This window comes from Aedes aegypti, chromosome 3 (genome assembly GCF_002204515.2).
Source record: "Aedes aegypti strain LVP_AGWG chromosome 3, AaegL5.0 Primary Assembly, whole genome shotgun sequence".
Lineage (NCBI taxonomy): Eukaryota > Metazoa > Arthropoda > Insecta > Diptera > Culicidae > Aedes > Aedes aegypti.
Window position 1 is genome coordinate 121,342,123 of NC_035109.1, and position 18,851 is coordinate 121,360,973.

General features: G+C 36.3%; 1 protein-coding gene across 13 annotated transcripts; it reads right to left on the minus strand.

Moving 5' to 3' along the window:
- Positions 1-1,639: 1,639 nt before the first annotated feature.
- LOC5566885 (beta carbonic anhydrase 1) lies at positions 1,640-11,144 on the minus strand. Of its 13 annotated transcripts, none has more exons than XM_021851391.1 (5): positions 11,013-11,143; positions 10,897-10,936; positions 9,157-9,496; positions 2,370-2,642; positions 1,640-2,301 (listed from the first exon to the last, which is right to left on the minus strand). In XM_021851391.1, the coding sequence occupies exons 3-5, from the start codon at positions 9,247-9,249 to the stop codon at positions 1,900-1,902; spliced, it is 768 nt and encodes a 255-aa protein (XP_021707083.1). In that variant the 5' UTR covers positions 9,250-9,496; positions 10,897-10,936; positions 11,013-11,143; the 3' UTR covers positions 1,640-1,899. The 13 variants fall into 13 exon arrangements, with proteins under 13 accessions (XP_021707083.1, XP_021707084.1, XP_021707085.1 ...); XM_021851392.1 differs by having other exon boundaries at positions 10,838-10,936; XM_021851393.1 differs by lacking the exon at positions 10,897-10,936 and having other exon boundaries at positions 11,013-11,144.
- Positions 11,145-18,851: the final 7,707 nt, after the last annotated feature.

An 18,851-nucleotide genomic window follows, 5' to 3' on the forward strand; every position in this document is an offset into this window, starting at 1 on the left:
AGGACTACTCGAGAGCGCTTCCAGTCAAAAAGACCCCTGTATTCAAGTCAGTCACTTATTTTTATATCGTTTTACAATTGTTCCTAATCTATGGTTTGCATATCGGTGAGCGAGACGGCCGGAGTGACACCTAAAAAATGTTCTTTGCTAGGTCAGTTAATTCGGGCGCACATTTGGTGCATTTTAAGACCTACCGGGTTGCGCAATTTGAAACCCTTCGTTTGAAGTGCGCTTGGGTACGGATCGCAAGCGGGGCAAAAGAAGAACGGATGGATAGCTGCTAGCGTTGAGCTATAAGTGTCGTATATGGATGGAATTTCATTCTCTTGCACTTTTCGAGTGCATTGATCGGTTTGCGGCTGATGGCCTATGGGTTATTTTATGATTATAGGTTTGGGTAGTCAGAGGCTCTCAAATCCCATGACACCTTCCCCCTTTGGAAGAATAATGTATCGAAATGAAATGAAGTGTAATTATTCTATCAGTGTCTTTCTCCGGTTGTCTCAATTTATTAACATTTATATATATCCGGGCGCTACACATCACCTCCAAGTTAGTTCTAATACCCTACGTTATATGAAATATGGTGGCGCGTCGATCGTCGCAAGTTTATCGTTAAACAGTCAATTGCCCTTTCAGTTTTGAATATCGCCCTATTAACCGAAACCAAATCTTTGGCCGAAACTGGTTCTGGTAGCCTATATTGACCAACGAAATTTTCATATCGAAAAAATGGTTTTAGCTCAGTTCCGATATTATCAGAGGGATATTATACATTCTAATATGTTAATTAGAGCACAATCTCAATCAAATCCTACTTGGTTTAGAATAGAAACTTTTACCGTGTACTAAACTCTAAGTACAAATTTCTTATCGTGTACTTCACCCAGCAGCCATAATTTTGTAGCTACGTGAGCTATATTTTGTACTAGTAGACACTAGAGGGCCGCATAATGAAAAGGCTTCCACTCTAATAAATTTGTGATCAATTCCATCTTAGGCCTTTTCAAAGATTTATAAATTTGAGGCTGATTATCGCCAAAAATGACCCTTTTAGAAAACCATGCACCCTCTCGTGAAGCATTTTGATTATTCAACAAATTTTGTATGAGCTGTAACACGGCAAGGACACCCACCCATCTCCTTCAGCGAAAATTTGAAATTTGAGAATGGGCCATAAGACGTTTATCTCAAAACATAAGAAATATAAATCTTCTTCTTTCTGGCGTTACGTCCCAACTGGGACAAAGCCTGCGAGCACTTCCACAGTTAACTGAGAGCTTTCTTTGCCGATTGACCATTTTTACATGTGTATATCGTGTGGCAGGTACGAAGATACTCTATGCCCCGGGAATCGAGAAAAAAAATTTTACGAAAAGATCCTCAACATGGTTATGCTGAATAGCTGCGCGTTTAATACCGCTACGGCTATCTGGGCCCCAAGAAAAAAAAATATTTATTTAAAATATAAGTAAAAAAATATTTATTATCCCTCTCACAGTTTAACTTCGGTAGCAGACACGATAGTGGAGTTGAAACACGATGGCGGCATGGTTTCAGTGAGAATTGCTTTTATATAAAAACACGTATAAACCGAATGGCGTCAAGTTCAAACTTATTTTTGTAATACAAATGATAATTTGATTCAAAATATTTTATTGTTACAAAAATATTTAAAAATACATGTACAAAATTTGCGAACATTTTTTCTGCACTATCTATGTTTGTATCGTTGGTCTGCTCTACCAAAATATGAAAATTTCTTCACTACATATACCACAATTTACATTCTAGGCTTTTTATGTATACAATATCTATAAAAAAAAATCCATATAAAATCACACAATTGTAACATCCTACACTTGTAACCCTATCTCAATAATGCACCCCTCTTACATCCTAAGAATAGTACCGCCGCACTTCATCCAGCAGTTGCTCGATGCTGGTCTCATCGATCGGAATGAATCTCTTCGAGTTACGACTAAAGTAATAAATGTCACCCGTATAAATGTCGAACCACAGGGCGTGGATGTGCAGATCGTGCGATTCGAGCCGTTTCTTCAGGAACCCGTACGAAGCCACGTTTTCGATCTGCTGCAGCGTGTTCACTTGGGATAGTTTATCCTCCAAGGCGAACTGATTCTCCGGATCGATGTAGGCAACAAACTTGCGCAGCGGCGTTTCCGAAGAGAATATCAACGGTTTGTCCAGCCCGACCTGCCGAAGGTTCTGGAACTTTTCCAAACTGGTGTTGGCATGCTCGCAAAGCCACGCCCGAAGCGGAGATATCCGACGGTTTTTCTGTAAGAAATGAAGTACGATTCATTCTGAACTAGTTCATGAACAACGTTAACTCATTGGAAACTTACTCTCGATGAAAATTCCGGATCCCTCAACTGGTACAGCAGATTCATGGCTTTGCAGTCGCTGTGGCCACATACGATGATATGTTTGATGTTGTTCACAACACAGCCCAGTTCTAGACCAGCCGGTTCACAGCTGAAGTACTCGTCCTGGAAGTGCTCGGCATGTGGCACCAAGTTGCCGGCGTTACGTATCACAAACATGTCTCCCACGTGGGTATCCGTGTATCGGGTGGGGATCATACGGCTGTCCATGCAAGTGAAGAATACCGCTTTGGGCTGTAAATAAAAGAAGAAAAATACTTGTTCTAATTCTTTATAAGTATCATTCCAACCATTACATTCATTTCTTATATCTTGGTGTTTTGTGTTACACTAGCATCCTAATTTCGTAGAACGAAATTAAGCTTTTATTAACATTTTGTTAACAACATATTACATTTCATTTGCCGCAGCAGTTCAGATTTTTTACAAGTGAGTTTATTTCACCTGCTTATAAGAGAAAAAAAAACGTTTTCAATTTACTTACCCTAATTTAACCTAAATACGCATTAGAAGATTGCAACGATTTTTGTCTAAAATTATTAAATATTTTATTTGACATTTCCAACGTTTCAACATTGGATACTCCATGTAACTCATTGGTACTATACCAGGGAGGAAGCTTCAGAATCATTTTAAAATTTTATTTAGAATCCTCTGCAGAGCTTTCTTCGTGGTATTACAACAGCTAGTCCATATTGGTACAGCATACAACATGGCTGGCCTGAAAATGTGTTTGAAGATCAAAAGCTTGTTCTTAAGACAAAGTTTTGTTTTTTTATTAATAAGGGGATAGAGACATTTTACAAATTTCTTACATTTGGATTGAATGCCCTCAATGTGATTTTCGAAAGTTAAATTCTGCTCTACCATGAGCTCTAGATACTTAACTTCATCTGACCAATTTATTGGAACCCCTCTTATCGTGACAACATGTCTACTTGAAGGTTCCAAATAATGAGCTTTTGGTTTATGTGGGAATATTATTAGTTGAGTTTTGGAAGTATTAGGAGAAATCTTCTATTTTTGCAAGTATGAAGAAAAACTATCCAATTTTTTTTTGCTATCGACTACAGATGACATGCAGACTTCGTCCTTTGGCGGATAGGCCTGTGTCATCCGCAAACAAGGATTTTTGACTTCCCTGAGGTAACTCAGGTAAGTCAGATGTGAAAATATTGTATAATATTGATCCCAACATGCTGCCTTGAGGAACACCAGCTCTTACAGGAAGTCTTTCAGATCTGGAGTTCTGATAATTAACCTGATGTGTACGATTTGACAGATAACTTTGAATTATACTAACAATGTATGTTGGAAAATTTGTTTTTTTTTTTAATTTTACAATCAAACGAATGCTTTTTCTATGCCTAGAAGCGCAAGCCCAGTAGAATAGTCTTCAGATTTGTTGGAACGGATGAAATTTGTTACACGTAAAAGTTGATGAGTAGTCGAATGTTCATGGCGGAATCCCAATTGTTCATTGGCAAAAAATTAATTTTCGTTGATGAGGACCATGATTTTGTTCAAAATGACCTTTTCAAAAAGTTTACTGATGGAGAAAAGCAAACTGATTGGACGATAGCTAGAAGCTTCTGCAGGATTTTTCCAACTAACCGGAATTTTTTTTATCTTAGACACCGACACGTTAATGCTTCCAGTGGACGATTTGTCCTTTGAAGGTAGCTAGACACTAGACAACGGACTAGCATGCAACGCCCAATGGCACAGTCGAAATACATTTCTGACGAAAATTTTTCCGGACTGAAGCGGGAATCGAACCCACACCCCTTCACTCGATGCGGCTAAATGCTTGGTAACACTAACCGCACGGCCACGAAGCCCACTTATTATGCTAATTATGCTAATGGATTACCTGCTTTGCTCTTGTCCACAGTTGATCAGTTTTCTCGTTTCATTTTGTATGGGGAAAGGCATCTAACTTCAAATTTCTCGTAAAGAAAGCATGAATCGAAAAAATATTTACGGCCTAAGCGAAGGTAAACAAATTGCCTCAAAATTCGATGAGTGTATTTTAATAAATAAATAAATACTAGCAAAACTTGAATATAGTTCAGCATAAAAAAATCATATCATTATAACGAAAAGTCCTGAAAAAGATGTTTTAGGGTCAGTCGAAAGATTTCAAGCTCTATTATAAGAGAAAAATAAAAGTGCTCCAGTAGTAGCCGTTAGGTAATGATGCAAGGAATTTCAAAATAAATTAGGGCCAGTCGAAAGATTTCAAGCTCTATTATAAGAGAAAAATAAAAGTGCTCCAGTAGTAGCCGTTCGGTAATGATGCAAGGAATCTATATAAATAAAAATGGAGTGGTGTTTGTATGTCACGAAATGGCTTACGAACGGGTCAACGCATGTGAATGATAATTACTCCGTTGTGTCCCTTAAGGGTTCCGACGTGTTTGTATGTATAAAAATCCCAGGATATTCACCGGAAAAGTAGAGAAAACGAGAGTGAACGGAACTGTCATTTTGTTTGGGACGATCCATAGCGTTTTTCAACAGCCTACTTGAAAGCAAGACGAAGTTTGCCGGGACCACTAGTTTCAAAATAAAAAGTTGATTTTCACATAGGTTTAAGGCCGCACGGGACGTCATCATAATCACCCTATCCATTTCAAAAAGCAAATCTCAAGAACCACTCCATATATCGATGCGAAAATGTATCACTATGATTCTATATATGTAGTGCACAACCCAATAAATTTTCAGCTTCATCGGTTCACTAAAACTCGAGATTTGCTTCCACAAAGTTTTGATGATTATTGTTAGAGTGAGACGAAAGATAGGGAAAATAACACGGTCTCCCGTGTCCCCTTAACATTTTTTTTTCTCAAAGAAGCAAATAAAATCTTTCGAACAAAGCAAACAAATAATCAATCGACTTTTCTTCATTTTTATACATCAATTAAGGGAAATGCTTCAATCAGTTGATCCACTTCTAGACTAGAACATGTAAGCGACTACTGGTGCGAGGAAGCGTGATATTATTGATTGATATGATAAAATAAAAAGCTTGAATTTGGCAAATCTAATAAACTAAAGGCGATCTATCCACCAAAAAATAGCGCATACCGTTTTATTCCATTGTCCAATCTACTGGTACCGTAATCCGGGGTAACATTGATCAGTTTTTAGGATATTTTTTGAATATTTCATCCAAAAATATAAATGTTGTGAGTTTTATATTTTTAAAACAACCCATAGCTCGTGACAACGTTCGGTAATATTGAAAATGTCGTTACTTACTTAACTCATGGCCCCTGAAGCCGAATATGATGTCCAAACGCTTACATCTCATTTACTTTTTGAGTTATTTCAAAATTAAAAACAGCTCGAACAGCGGAATACGTCTAAAGGTAGGCGATTTCCTAAGGGAATTCTACTCAGTGTTGTTAAGACTCATTTCCCCGAAAATAACATTTTCCGAACTACGAAGCCACGAACTACTACAACCATGCTCTATCCTCCTAAAATAGAAAAGCAGATGGTTAAGCTTGAGTACTACGCACAAAATCGATCAATTTTGATCCCAGAGAGCCACAATTCAAGTTTCGGTGAAATGAAATGAGTGAGTGAGTGAGTGCGAATCATTTCACCGAAACTTGAATTGCGGCCCACCGAGATCGAAACTGTCGGATCCGATGTGCAACACTCAAGCCCAACCACCTCTCCCTCCATCTCAGGAATACAACGCACAGTTATAACAGTTCATGGCTTCACAATTTGAATTTCGGGGAAATGAGTCTGGTCAACACTGATTCTACTTTCTTAACAGTTTTTGGCGATGCCATTTTTAGTGAGAACCGTATTTTCCTTGCTGATATCGCTTGCAGAACTTATGTGCGACATGAATCTTTGGTAGTGTCATCCTTAACCATTGAAATCATTGTTTCACAAACTTGACAAATTTACGCATAAAGTTAACGCAATTTTTGCAAAAATCTTAATTTTTAATAGCTTATATTAGAAAGAGAAGCAACATTCATGCTTTGGAAATGTTTCATCAATAAATGACGATACCAACTTATTACGAGATGAGTCGTTCTGATCAATGTTACCCCGGATTACGGTACATAGCAACCTTTGGTACCGGCACTTCAATATTCCCACATAAATCAGAAGCTCTTTATTTGAAACCTTCAAGTATACATGTTGTCACGATAAGAGAGATGAAAAAATGACGTTTAAAAATACATTGAGAGCATTCAAGCCAAATATAACAAATATATGAAATCTTTATCCATCCAATAACAGAAAATCGAAACTTCTTCCAAATAACAAGCTTTTGATCCCCAAACAAATTTTCAGGCCAGCCACGTTGTCTGGTGTACCAATATGGACAAGCTGTTGTAATACCAGGAAGTAAACTCTGCAGAGAATTCAAAATAAATTTTTGAAAATCATTCTGAAGTTCCCTCCCTAGTATAGTGCTAAAGAGTTACATACATAGAATATCCAATGTTGAAACATTGGAACAAGTATCAAATAAAATTTTTAATAATTTTAGCGTAAAATCGTTGCAATCTTCTATTGCCACATTAAATGCGTAATATGTTCAGGTTAGATTAAGTTCCCTCTCCTTGGTTATGCGACCTTGCCGCGATGGGAGGGAATAATCCATTAGCCCATATGATGGAAACCAAAGGCGTAACCTGTAGTGGTGGTATCACATTTTGGCACTTTTTGCTTAAGCCGCGTCATAATTCATATGGCATAGACGCAATAATATCTCGGATGTGATCCAACGGACATTCTGCGTTATTGATAGAATTGATGCCCATTTCAAATAATTAATCTATTCGAAGTGGACATTAATACTATTGGTGACGATCAGTTTGCCTTTTGCTAACCAGAATGATCCGTAGCCACTGGTACTACGACGTGGGGAATATTACTCTGAGGAAAATGAATAGTTGATTCACTGAGTAGAAATAAGTGGCGACAGTCTTATTTTAATATGGTTTTTACATTGCCATAATAAGAAATACCTCTTTTGTAACAACGGTATAAATAATCTGATTCCAGCTTCATTTTCGCAAAATTTACAAGCAGATTGTAGGCGTTGTGAAGCATTGCATTTGCCGCCGAAAAGTAAATCTTGTAGGTAGGAGACTGTAATAGAAGCTTAAGGTAACTTTACTCTTAAATATTCACTATAAAAATGACATTGGAAAGTAAGACGCTGAGATCGATCATTAGGGAACACACGCTAGTTTCGAGAAATTGTTGAACAGACAAGGAAAGTGACATTTTTCTTAAAGGATATATGAACGTAATGACCAATAAATACTTTTAACAACAAAAAATTTAATTTACTAAAACTACTACTAAACAGCCTAATTTTGTTAAGACTTGAGTAATCAGAATACCACTTAAATGACAAATTATTCAAAACCATTTCGACTAGACAGTATTAGTAATGACACTACTACACTACTAATTCAAACAAATTCTGATGGAGCTGCTGATTTTCACAATGCTTCCTTTTCTCAGAAGCAAGGAAATATGGGTATTTTTCAAAAACTATCACGTCACAATACTAATAAAAAAAACAGTGTTCATGTGGGCACCATAGCTTAGTCCGTCTGAGTATTGGTCCTGGTAGAGGGAAAACTTGGCAAAAGCCAGAACGAGGGTTCAGCCTTGACAAGTTACGTTGTCAGGCAGCACCAACTGAATACCATACAAAAAAAAATGTTTAGGTTAGATTAAGTTAATTGAAAGTGTCTTTTTATTCACTTATAAACAGGTGAAATCAACATACTTGTAAAATTCTGAACTGCTACGGCAAATTAAATGTAATATGTTGTTAACAAAATGTTTATAAATGCTTAATTTAGTTTTACCAAAGTTTTACCACCTAGATATAAGAAGCGAATGTAATATTTGAAATTAATTTGTAGTGAATAACGCCAACCAGAACAGATTCAATATTAAGGCTACAATAATATTTCACTGAACAAAATAGCATGAGCATCGCCAATATTTGGGTTTCCATAACTGTTTGTAACAGTTATTGCCACAGTGGATATAACATGATGTTCAACTTAAAACGGTTAAACTAAAAAAGCTAAATTTTCTCATTTGGTCGCACTTGGCAATACACATTCGAAAATAAAAATTTTGATACGGGTGTCCTTTAGTAAACTTCTGAACTGCTGTTTCTAAGTGCATTGCACGAATATTCTTATCAAGGCAAAGTTGTCAGTGAAAGCAAATAGTTTTATCATTTTTAAGAATATTAGCCGTGGAGTTATAAAATAAATCAATTTTGTTCCCACTATTGCCATATTTGATACTATAGTCATAATTGCAGCATCTACCTTACTTTGCATTATTTTTCTACGCTACTTCTGCTGTTTGCTTGAAAAATTCTCGCTGATAACAATGACCAACATGTAATCAATTATCTTAAGGTTTAAAAATTTATCCGAATCATTTCTAAATGCGCCGGTATTTATAAGAAACGATTAGAATTTAAGTGCGTCTCTTATCAACCACACAGGGTCGATTTTTATCAGTTGATTGAAATTCGAGCAGCACTCTAATGCGCAAGCCTCCTTCTGACGACAGGCCTCTACCTCCATCTCTTATCCAATGACGACACCATTGGCAGTGTCCAACCGTCGCACCGCACTATCAGTTATTAATACCTGCACGCGATGGGTGCACACCTTGAACCAGTTCGGTGACCTGAAGTTACATTTCTCGGTTACGTCCTACTAACCTGTGGATTGTCTCGCACTTGCTTGAATTCCTTCACCATCTGCTCCCGGGTGGTGTTCCGATATCGCATCACACCTCGCAATATTCGCTCCATGACTCAGTGCTTCCGTATGGCGTATCGACGAGATGGACTCGGTTGCACTTTGTTATCTTATTTTTGGACGCAAAATAGGAAACAAGCCTCTAAAATTCTCAGAGAATCACAGGAATTTGATTATCGGCGTCATGCTGTTTGGACGCAAATTATCACTTCGGTGGTATCAATTAGGTTCGCCTGATTTTAGCAATGTTGTTATGGAGCGATCCAAAAAGTAAACTTTTCGACTAAATCTGTTCGAAAACTGTAAACATTACATACTTGTGCTGTTCGTATTTGTAGAATTGAATACAGTATTGGACAACACAATTGTTACTTTATATATGTTCCATACTAAATGGTCAACTTTAGAAGGTTAGATCTAAATTATTTGTAGACCGATTTCATAGAAATCTCACGTCAGTTTTCAAAACGACCTACCTCATTTTAGGTCTGAGCCGTATCCAAAACTGACGATATAGCAAATAAAAAAGGACCTATTTAACACTGAGAGGCTCACTTTGAAAAAGTAAACAAAGAGAGCCTCTCAATGTTGCATAGATCCTTTTGAAAAGTAACGCGAGATTTCTTTCAAATCGGTCTACAAATAATTTAGCTCTAATCCTCCAAAGTTGACTATTTTGTATCTGAGACGAGACTCGCGGAGACGGTCTTCTTTTACTGCGATTGTTTAGTTTTTTTCTTATTCCACTCATTGTTTTGATCAATCATGCGCATGCCGTTCAAACTCTCACATGAACATTTCAGCAAAAAGCAATTGCGTTTGCATCACACCGAAGCATAAACGGCATTTTAAGTGAAATTCCATGCCAGTAAACGTAGCAGACATTAGAAATAATAAGTCTTGTGTTTAGATCTATCGACATCTTTGGAAAAAAGTGCTCCGCTGACTGAGGTTTTTAACAATAGTTTATTTTGAATACAATACTTTTCACTTTTTCAACCATAAAAACGACGGGCTGCATTTGACGTTTCGTGACAGCGGAATCTGGGCTGCATATGACGTTGAGATTTTTCCTCTTCGCTAGTCTCTCTCAGTTTTGTACGGGAAATATAAAAGTTTCAATTGTGTTGTCCAATACTGTATATGCAGCGTTCCACCAACACAGCACAACGCACGTGTTTATGGAGTAGCGTTGGGCAAATTTTTCTTAAACATCGATGTTACTGAATCGATTCACATTTGAACTGTCGAATCGATTCTCCGATTTAATCGAATCCTTTGAATCGATGTTTTCGAATCGATTCGAATCGGATAAAAATTTACATTTATGAAGCTTGAAGTGACACCAAATGCATTTGCATTCGATTTCAACAGCTTTCAAACAAATCAGTTTCGAAAATCAATCGATCAAATTTACTACATCAAGATTAGTTCAAAATATGGTTTCTATTCCACAAACTCGTTAAGAAATCTTTAACAATTTCAACAAAATGAATCGAATGAAGAGAATCGATTCACCCGATTTTAGGTGCTCCAAACATCGATTCAAAAAATCGATTAATCGGAAAGCAAACATCGATTTTCGGAACATCGATTCAAAATCGCCCAACGCTATTATGGAGGGTTATGAAAATATCACACGACGACGACGAATAGCGGCTTATGGGACTTTGGAGCAACGACGATGCGCTCAACATTACGTCATAAACTCATTCACGTTCGAGTTTCGCTTTCATACACCTACAAAACAAAAACGCTTCATCCGTTTTCTATTCCAAGGCCATTCAACCGTCTGAAATGTGGCCTTGAACGTTACCGGTGAAAAACGAAAAATGAAATAGGTCACAATTTTCTTTGAGCAGGTACTCGTGAACTTCACGAGTGAAAGTAACGAGACACGACACGATCACGCCTGGCTCGTTCCAACGTTCGAGAGTAACTGAGGAAAACATTCTTATCGGCGCCGGCTGTGGCACCTACTTCCTAGCTAAATATGTGTTATCATTAGTCTCCGGACAGCAGCGCACCGAACGCAAAATCAATGAACATGTGCGAGTAATCTATGAGAATGGTAGTAGAGTCGAGCGCATACACATAGTTTATGCTTCTATCGAGTAAATAGAAAATTTGGTTTGAGTTTCTTAATCTTAAAATCAACAACATTCAATCATTTCAATGCACAAGCGATAAGAATTTCGCATTTGAATCAATTAATCTTAAGGAACAAAAGGAACAATTGTCTAGGGATGTGTTTAAATAATCTTAAAATTGTCCAATGAAAAATAAGGCCAATCTTATGAACGATTTGACGATACCTACAGTAGGTAACTGTACTTATCATTGATTGACAATATAGTGATAATTTAATAGGAAACCGAATTTAGTACTGTACCATTTAATTCGAACTAGAAATTAGTATCCTTTGAAAGATATGCACAATTCGATCTCAATTACATTTTCCTACCCTATTACTATACATATACCTATAAGGGTGGGACACGATTATATTAATAATAGAAATTCGAGCTCCAGTCCACTTTTTGAATGTCATTTCGATCCCGTAACAACTGTGCAAGTTTCAGCTCGATCGGTGAAAGTATAATTTGGCGCCAATCGTTCAAATTTTGTATGGAAAAACTCACTTTGACAAAGAAAAGTCACAAGTGTTGTATAATAAGTGCTATTGACATGTCCAACGAGTGTATTATAAGGTAAAGAGTGCATAGCAATGAAAAAAAAAACATTTTGGTGATATTGGCGCTTACGTTTACTCCTTCTCCATAAAGCGTGATTTGTTAGCGGAACATTTCACGTTAAACTGATCCTACTCCAGATATTTTTCCAGAGATTGCTCCAGAGATGCCACCAGGGCAATGTATCCAGGTAATCCCTCAAAGATCCCTTAAGCAGCTAACCCTGGAAACCGTTCATGTCCTTCATTGATTCCTTTAGCAACTTACCCAGGTAATTCTTTACAGATTCTTACAGGAATTTATCCAGAGACTCCACCAAGTATTCTTCCAGCATGATCTCTGCAGGGATTCCTCTAGAGCATAGGTTCCCAGACTTTTCGAGTACGCAACCCATCTAGTTATGAGGCGAATTCGCGACCCAACACCGAAAAATCGTTTGAAAATTAATAAAGCACAGTAATTTCAAAGGTCATCCATCACATTACATATGACATTCAAAAATTGTACGCATCACTACAATCAACTCATAACATCAAGCCAACGAACTAAATTTCATTATTGTCAAGGTATCATCATTTACCATGGAACTGTAGGAAGAATAAATTTAAAATGTGTATTTTTGTATATTGAAAATAAATAATATTTGATGTAACTTCACAACTCTTTTCTAAATTCGACTCCATTAAACAACAATATTTTGCTAAATTTTTCGTACGAACATCTAAAGAATCCCACAAACTTCCAAATTTTCTGATAAAAATTATTAGAAATTCTCCGATATCTTATTCATAAGAAAACTGGGCAAAGTGTTCCTTAAATTTCGAAATTTTCATGCGAGTCTCAACAGGTATCTCAATTCTGAAAACAGCAGTGATAATCCATATGAATTAAACATGTTTTAAACAATTCGTCATGGCTTCTGCCTTATAAGCAGAAGGTCATGAATTCAATCCCAGGCCCGTCCCTTTTCTCGTACTTTGTAGTTGTATTATTTCACTTGCTTCTGTCTTACACTCGAGTGATTCCAAGCAACAGCTAATTTTAATTAATGTAATTTGGTAAATTTTTTAATTCATTTTTTTTTCTATTGAGCTGAAACTTTGCACAGTTTTCCAGTTCCATCTAAATCGTCATTTTCCGATATCAAATCTTCAAGTTGAGTCACGACTAACTTTTCAAAAGGGTGTATGTGAAAATGGTTCAAAAATATTCAAAAAGCTGCACAGCAAAAACGGTTCGTTCGATTGTTAGACAACTAAAGAAACAAAGTTAGACAACTAAATAAAGATTCCAAAAAAATACACACATAAAAAACATAATTTTTGACACAAAAACTCAAATATCTCAAAACCCTATCGGAATACCAACGTAGTTTTTTGAGGGAAAACGGTCCATTATATTAGCTATCTACCATAAAAATTTGGTGATGGTAAACCAATAAAAAAGTTATGACATTTCAAACATGTCACAATTTTCACATTTAGTAGAAAAAAAAAAAATTTTTTTTCGGTGTAAATTATTACGGGAACCGCAGTTTGTTGCTGATTTTTTTGTTAAGGGCCTTGCGTGAATTAAACAAGTCGTTTTCATGTATTCATTAGTATTATGTATATTATATGTATAAATATTATGTATATGTATAAATATTATATCTATATGTATATATGTATAAATTAAAATAAATTAACAGATTACACGAAAATAAATTTTTTTTTACCAGGATATTTTTTTTTTAGAGTATGATCGATGAGTTTCTAAATGTTATATATAAACTTTAAAAGTTTTGGATTTGGGTATGCGTTATGAGATCATGAAAACATTTTATTAATACTTATTTATTTATTTATTGTTATTCAATTTTTTTACAATATCGAACACTTTTGCATCATTATCAGTACAGTTCGAGTATAGTTTTGCTTTAATTTTATTTTCTGACAATGGAATGAAACAGTGAAATTTTTGGGTTCCTTGGATCGTTTTCGCGTTATTATATTGCATTTTTGGTTGCAAGACAGTTATTTTTGAATTGTTTTGCCTCTTTTGCTGTATTTCTATTGGTTTTGAACTCATCAATGGCGTCTTGAATAGACCACGAGCTTGGCAGCATCGACAAAATCAATAATTTTTCTTTCCTTGTCGTGGCTAGATTCGAGAACCTTTCCTTTATATTCATAATTACCTAATCGTAGTCTGTATTTTCCACATCCTCAGGTCCTAATTTGAAGAGGTTTCTTCGTACAGCTTCGTTCGGTATTTTTTCTCGGGATAATTCTCGATTACTTTTTCAAATCGACGTAAGTAACTTCCATACGGTTTTGAGAAAATTAATCCAGAAGATTCACAACCTGTCTTCTAAAACTGTTTTAAAATGAATCACCTTCTTGGCATTTTTTCAACGTGTACATTGCTTAAATTTTGCATACAATGAGCTCGCGTTCAAAAACTATGGAGTTCCTATTATTTCACACAAAATTTTTATGACAAAATGATAAGCCGTTTCATTCAGTTACTTGCGACGTTTTTCTACCAGTGTAAAATCGGCTCAAGTAGTGTTTTGTTTTGATTCGTGGTTAAGTCACTTTGTCTCTCCATACAGCGGGGCGGCGAAAGTATTGGTTAGGTTGCGAAAGTTGAAAATCTTACTTTCGTCGTTTTGTAAATCCGAAGATTAAACGTTCTAAAAGTGAAAAATCGAGTTGGGTGAGAGCAAAACGTGTAGAATTTCGTCTGCGAAACACGTAGGATCGATAAAGTAAGTTTGTATACTTTTTTGACTTGAGTCTATATGAATAAGTTTTAGAGAATTGACGTAACCCATCTTCGTCCATTTAATCGGAGCCACTTTTATTCCAGCTATCCCTTCGTTGAAGCGTTCGATGTTGACCTTCTGGATGCACTCATCTTCTGATTGATTTGTTGAAACAGATGTCGCTGATGGTACCGTGGCAAGACTATCTGCACTTGGTACTTCTGGTAACTCCTCAGTTGTTGTCGGTGCATCTAGTATTCAATGTAGACATTGGAGCATAACCAGCCGCTTTCAGTTTATCTATGGTGCTTTCGGTGAGATTTCGTAGCTCTTTCGAACACTTTTTTTTCTGCAAACGGCCTGCAACAGTTGAGAAAGCGACTACTCATGTTGCTCGTTAAATTTTAATAAACAAAATCACTTTTAAGTTTTTACTGACTAGTTTGGTATCGTTTGCTTGACGGAAGAAAAATTTTACAATTAAATCTTTTATAACCATAGTGTATACTACCAGCTTTTCTTTTTAGCTTTTTCGTGAGTATGTTCATGATATGTACCTATCATGTTTTTGATGTTGTTGAAGTTACTCGCTTTCTCCCAAATATGATTAACAAAGTCTATTATCTACCAAGGCGGGTCTATACCCAGGTGTAATCAGATTTTAACTTTGTGGAGAAAACCAGCGCCGAAAAAACCGACCTGCTTTACGTATAGTAGATCACCTGGGTATAGACCCACCTTGTTCTCTACGAGGGAAACTTTTTGCAGGTAAACTAGTCGTATACCTGTATAGAAAACTTTTTTTGTAGCTTTTGTCTTCAATATTAGATTTCTTATAGGTTTCTTTTATCAAAAGATTTCAACACTATTAAGAGAATTTTTCTTCAGTTACGTACAATAAAAAATATGACACTATCAAGAGTTTAAATCACAACACTGGATCGCGTCTAACTTTCTAATAGATGCTATAATAGTTATGAATAATTAAATAAAATATCATGAAAACAACTTGTTAACCTCATGTGGTACCCTTAACAAAAAATTCAGCAACAAACTGCGGTCCTAAAAAAAATTCACTAAGTGTCAAATTTGTGAAATATTTGAAATGTCATAACTTTTCCCTCAAAAAATTACGTTGGTATTCCGATAGGGTTTTGAGATATTTGAGTTTTTGTGACCAAAATTTTTAATGCAAAAAAAAATTTTTTTTACTGTGTGTATTTTTTTTTGGAATCTTTATTTAGTTGTCTAACTTTGTTTCTTTAGTTGTCTAACAATCGAACGAACCGTTTTTGCTGTGCAGCTTTTTGAATATTTTTGAACCATTTTCACATACACCCTTTTGAAAAGTTAGTCGTGACTCAACTTGAAGATTTGATATCGGAAAATGACGATTTAGATGGAACTGAAAAACTGTGCACAGTTTCAGATATTTTTGAAATGGTCGATCAGAATCGACTTGCATGCCTCCGTGGAATCCCTCACGTTCTTAATATATCACAGTTCATAGCATTTGCTAGATTCCGAACGGACAAACAAAAACGTGTCCCTCAGAAGAAAATAACTACTGAATACCAAATTGAGGTATTCCATACCAGACAATTTCCAATACTGCATACCTGAATGAGGTATGAATTAGCCCTGCATAAGAGGTAAAATACCTCAAATAATATCTCAAGCATATTCTACGAACACCAAACTGATAACTAGATCAGGTATTGTAATACCTCAATAATACTTGATGGATTTTCATATAAAAATGAAATTTTTCAATTATAGTTCAATACCTCCAGCAGACCTCAATAGCTGTTTAATACCTCAATGAGGTATTCTTAATTGTTTTAAAGATTTTTTTCAATACCATTATAATACCAAATTGAGGTATTGACAACTGAACAATACCTAATTTTGGTATGATACCAAAAAATGGTATGCATACGTTATTGGGGAGTTATTTGTTCCTCCTCGGGTAGGCTTCCACATGCCTCTTTGCCATAAAAAATATACCAGCCCTACACCTTCCCGCATGAACTGGCGTAGACGCAGCGGTATCAGTAGCGTAGCTAGGGGGTACGGTGGTTGCGGCCCGAACCAGGCCCTGAGTTCATAGGAGCCATTTAATTTAATATTATGAATTTGATTTCTAGAAAACTAACGTTAGCAAGCAAATAAATAATTCATATTCAGTTTGAAGGTGACCTTGATGTGCAATGATTAGAGTAGCCTAAATACCCATTTAATATTCAATCTGTACGGTGCTCATAATCGAACTGACTTGGAAGTATTGGAAACAATAAATCAGATACCATCTTCGGACATGGTTTGTACACATTCCAGGCTGGTAGCAGATCTCTTGTTAGAGGCTTAGTCTCTATTTTAATGGAAGCCTCCATTTTAAGCAAAATGGTCTCCAAGTCACTTATTTTTATTCTGCTTGCATTATAGCCTGCTCCAACAGATTCCAGAGAGACCTTCAAAAACTATTATACAATTTTTTACAAGTTCTTCAAGAATTTATTTACAGATTCCTCGAGGAATTCTCTTTGTGATTTGCACAAAGAGCTCTTCAGGTATACTTCTGAGATCTCCTTCAAAGCTTTCTCTATTGATTCCACCACCAAGTATTCTAAAATATCTTCCAGCGTTGTTTCAAGGTATGGTTACAGTAATTGCTTCCGAATTTTCTCCAGGAATTGAATGGGCACTACAACGCTTTTCTTGCCTTTTTTGATTTCTCCAGTTGTAACTATAGGAGATCTTCCAAAGTATCCTGAAAGAGTTTTTTTTTCAAAGTCCATCTGAGGTTCCACACCAACTAATACCACAGTAAATATTCTAGTTATTCAAATCATTTAAACAATTTATTTCAAAAATTCTCAAGTCTTCCTTAAGAGCCCAGAAGAAACCAAAAATAACTCTAGCATTTCCTCCAAAATATCCTACAGAAATTTCTTTGTAGTTTTTTCTAGAGGTTCCTACAGGGATTGCTCCAGGATTCTCTCCAGGGAATCCCTGGAAGAGTTCCTGATAGAAACCTTAGAGCAATACCTGAAGGACCCCTGAAAGTTTCGCAATAATTCCTGAAGGAATCTCGATAGAACTATCTTTAGAAATACCAGCAAGTATTCTTGGAGGAAATTCTGGAGAAATCAATGTAGAAATATCTGTAATATCTTCTGTAATATCTGAAAAGATTGTCCTAATATATCCCCCGGAGGAATACCCGGAGAAAACCATGAAGACATCTGTGCGAGAACCCCTGTAGAGAATTTCATGGAGGAATTATTGGAAAAAGCCTTGAAGAAATTCTGGAGGAATCTCTGAAGGCTTTTCTGGTGAAATCGCTAAGAGAATTCTCGGACTCCTTGCAAATTTCTAGAGGAATCCTTGGAGATTATCCTAAAGCAATCCCAGTTAAGATTTTACTGAAGGACGTAGGAATCACTAGAGACATCTCTACAAGAAGTCCTTGCGAAAGTCCTCGCAAGAACTTCGGAGGAACTCCTGAAGAGATTTTCCTGAAAAACAAAAACTGGAAGAATCTTTCGTGGAATCCTTGGGAGAACTCTTGGAGGAATTGCTGAAGGTATTCTTGGAACGCTAACAATCTAAAAAATCTGTTAGCAATTAAAACTTCCTCCTGAAGGAATCCCTGATAAAATTCCTCCTTGAATCCCATAAGAAATTGCTATGGGGATATACAGTAGAGATTATCTTGAAGGAATTTCTGGTACTACCCTTGGAGAATCTTCGAAGGAATTTCTAGAAAAATTCATTGAGATATTTCAGGGGAATTCCTGGAGCCCTATTTGAATCCATAATTACGATTGCAGTTAAAAGTTCTTAGTTCAGCAGTTAAACATTTTGTTGTGTCTAACGACAGGAATTATGACTTGTCGAATAACGATTCCGGGTATTCGGATATAATAATTTAATATTTGGGAGGCCAAGATAGCCGTAGCGGTAAATTTTCAGCAAACAAAAAATGAGGAACATGGGGTCGAATTCCACGGTCGAGGATGTTTTAGGTTGGGAATTTACTCGACTTCACTGTGCAAAGAGTATCTTCATACCTGTCATACGTCATGCAAAAAAGGCCAATCGACAAAGAATAATTTCAGTAAATAACAGCAGAAGTTCCCATTAGAACACTAAACTGAGAAGCCGGCTCTGTCTCCGTTGGGACCTAATGCCAGAACATTTTTTTATGTCT

Excerpts from the sequence above, each read along its gene's own strand:
- LOC5566885 (XM_021851393.1), bottom strand. The coding sequence starts at position 9,249 with ATGGAGCGAATATTGCGAGGTGTGATGCGATATCGGAACACCACCCGG. Across the intron at positions 2,643-9,156 it reads AAGTGCGAGACAATCCACAG|CCCAAAGCGGTATTCTTCAC; the intron begins GTTAGTAGGACG and ends TTTTATTTACAG. Across the intron at positions 2,302-2,369 it reads ATCCGGAATTTTCATCGAGA|AAAAACCGTCGGATATCTCC; the intron begins GTAAGTTTCCAA and ends CATTTCTTACAG.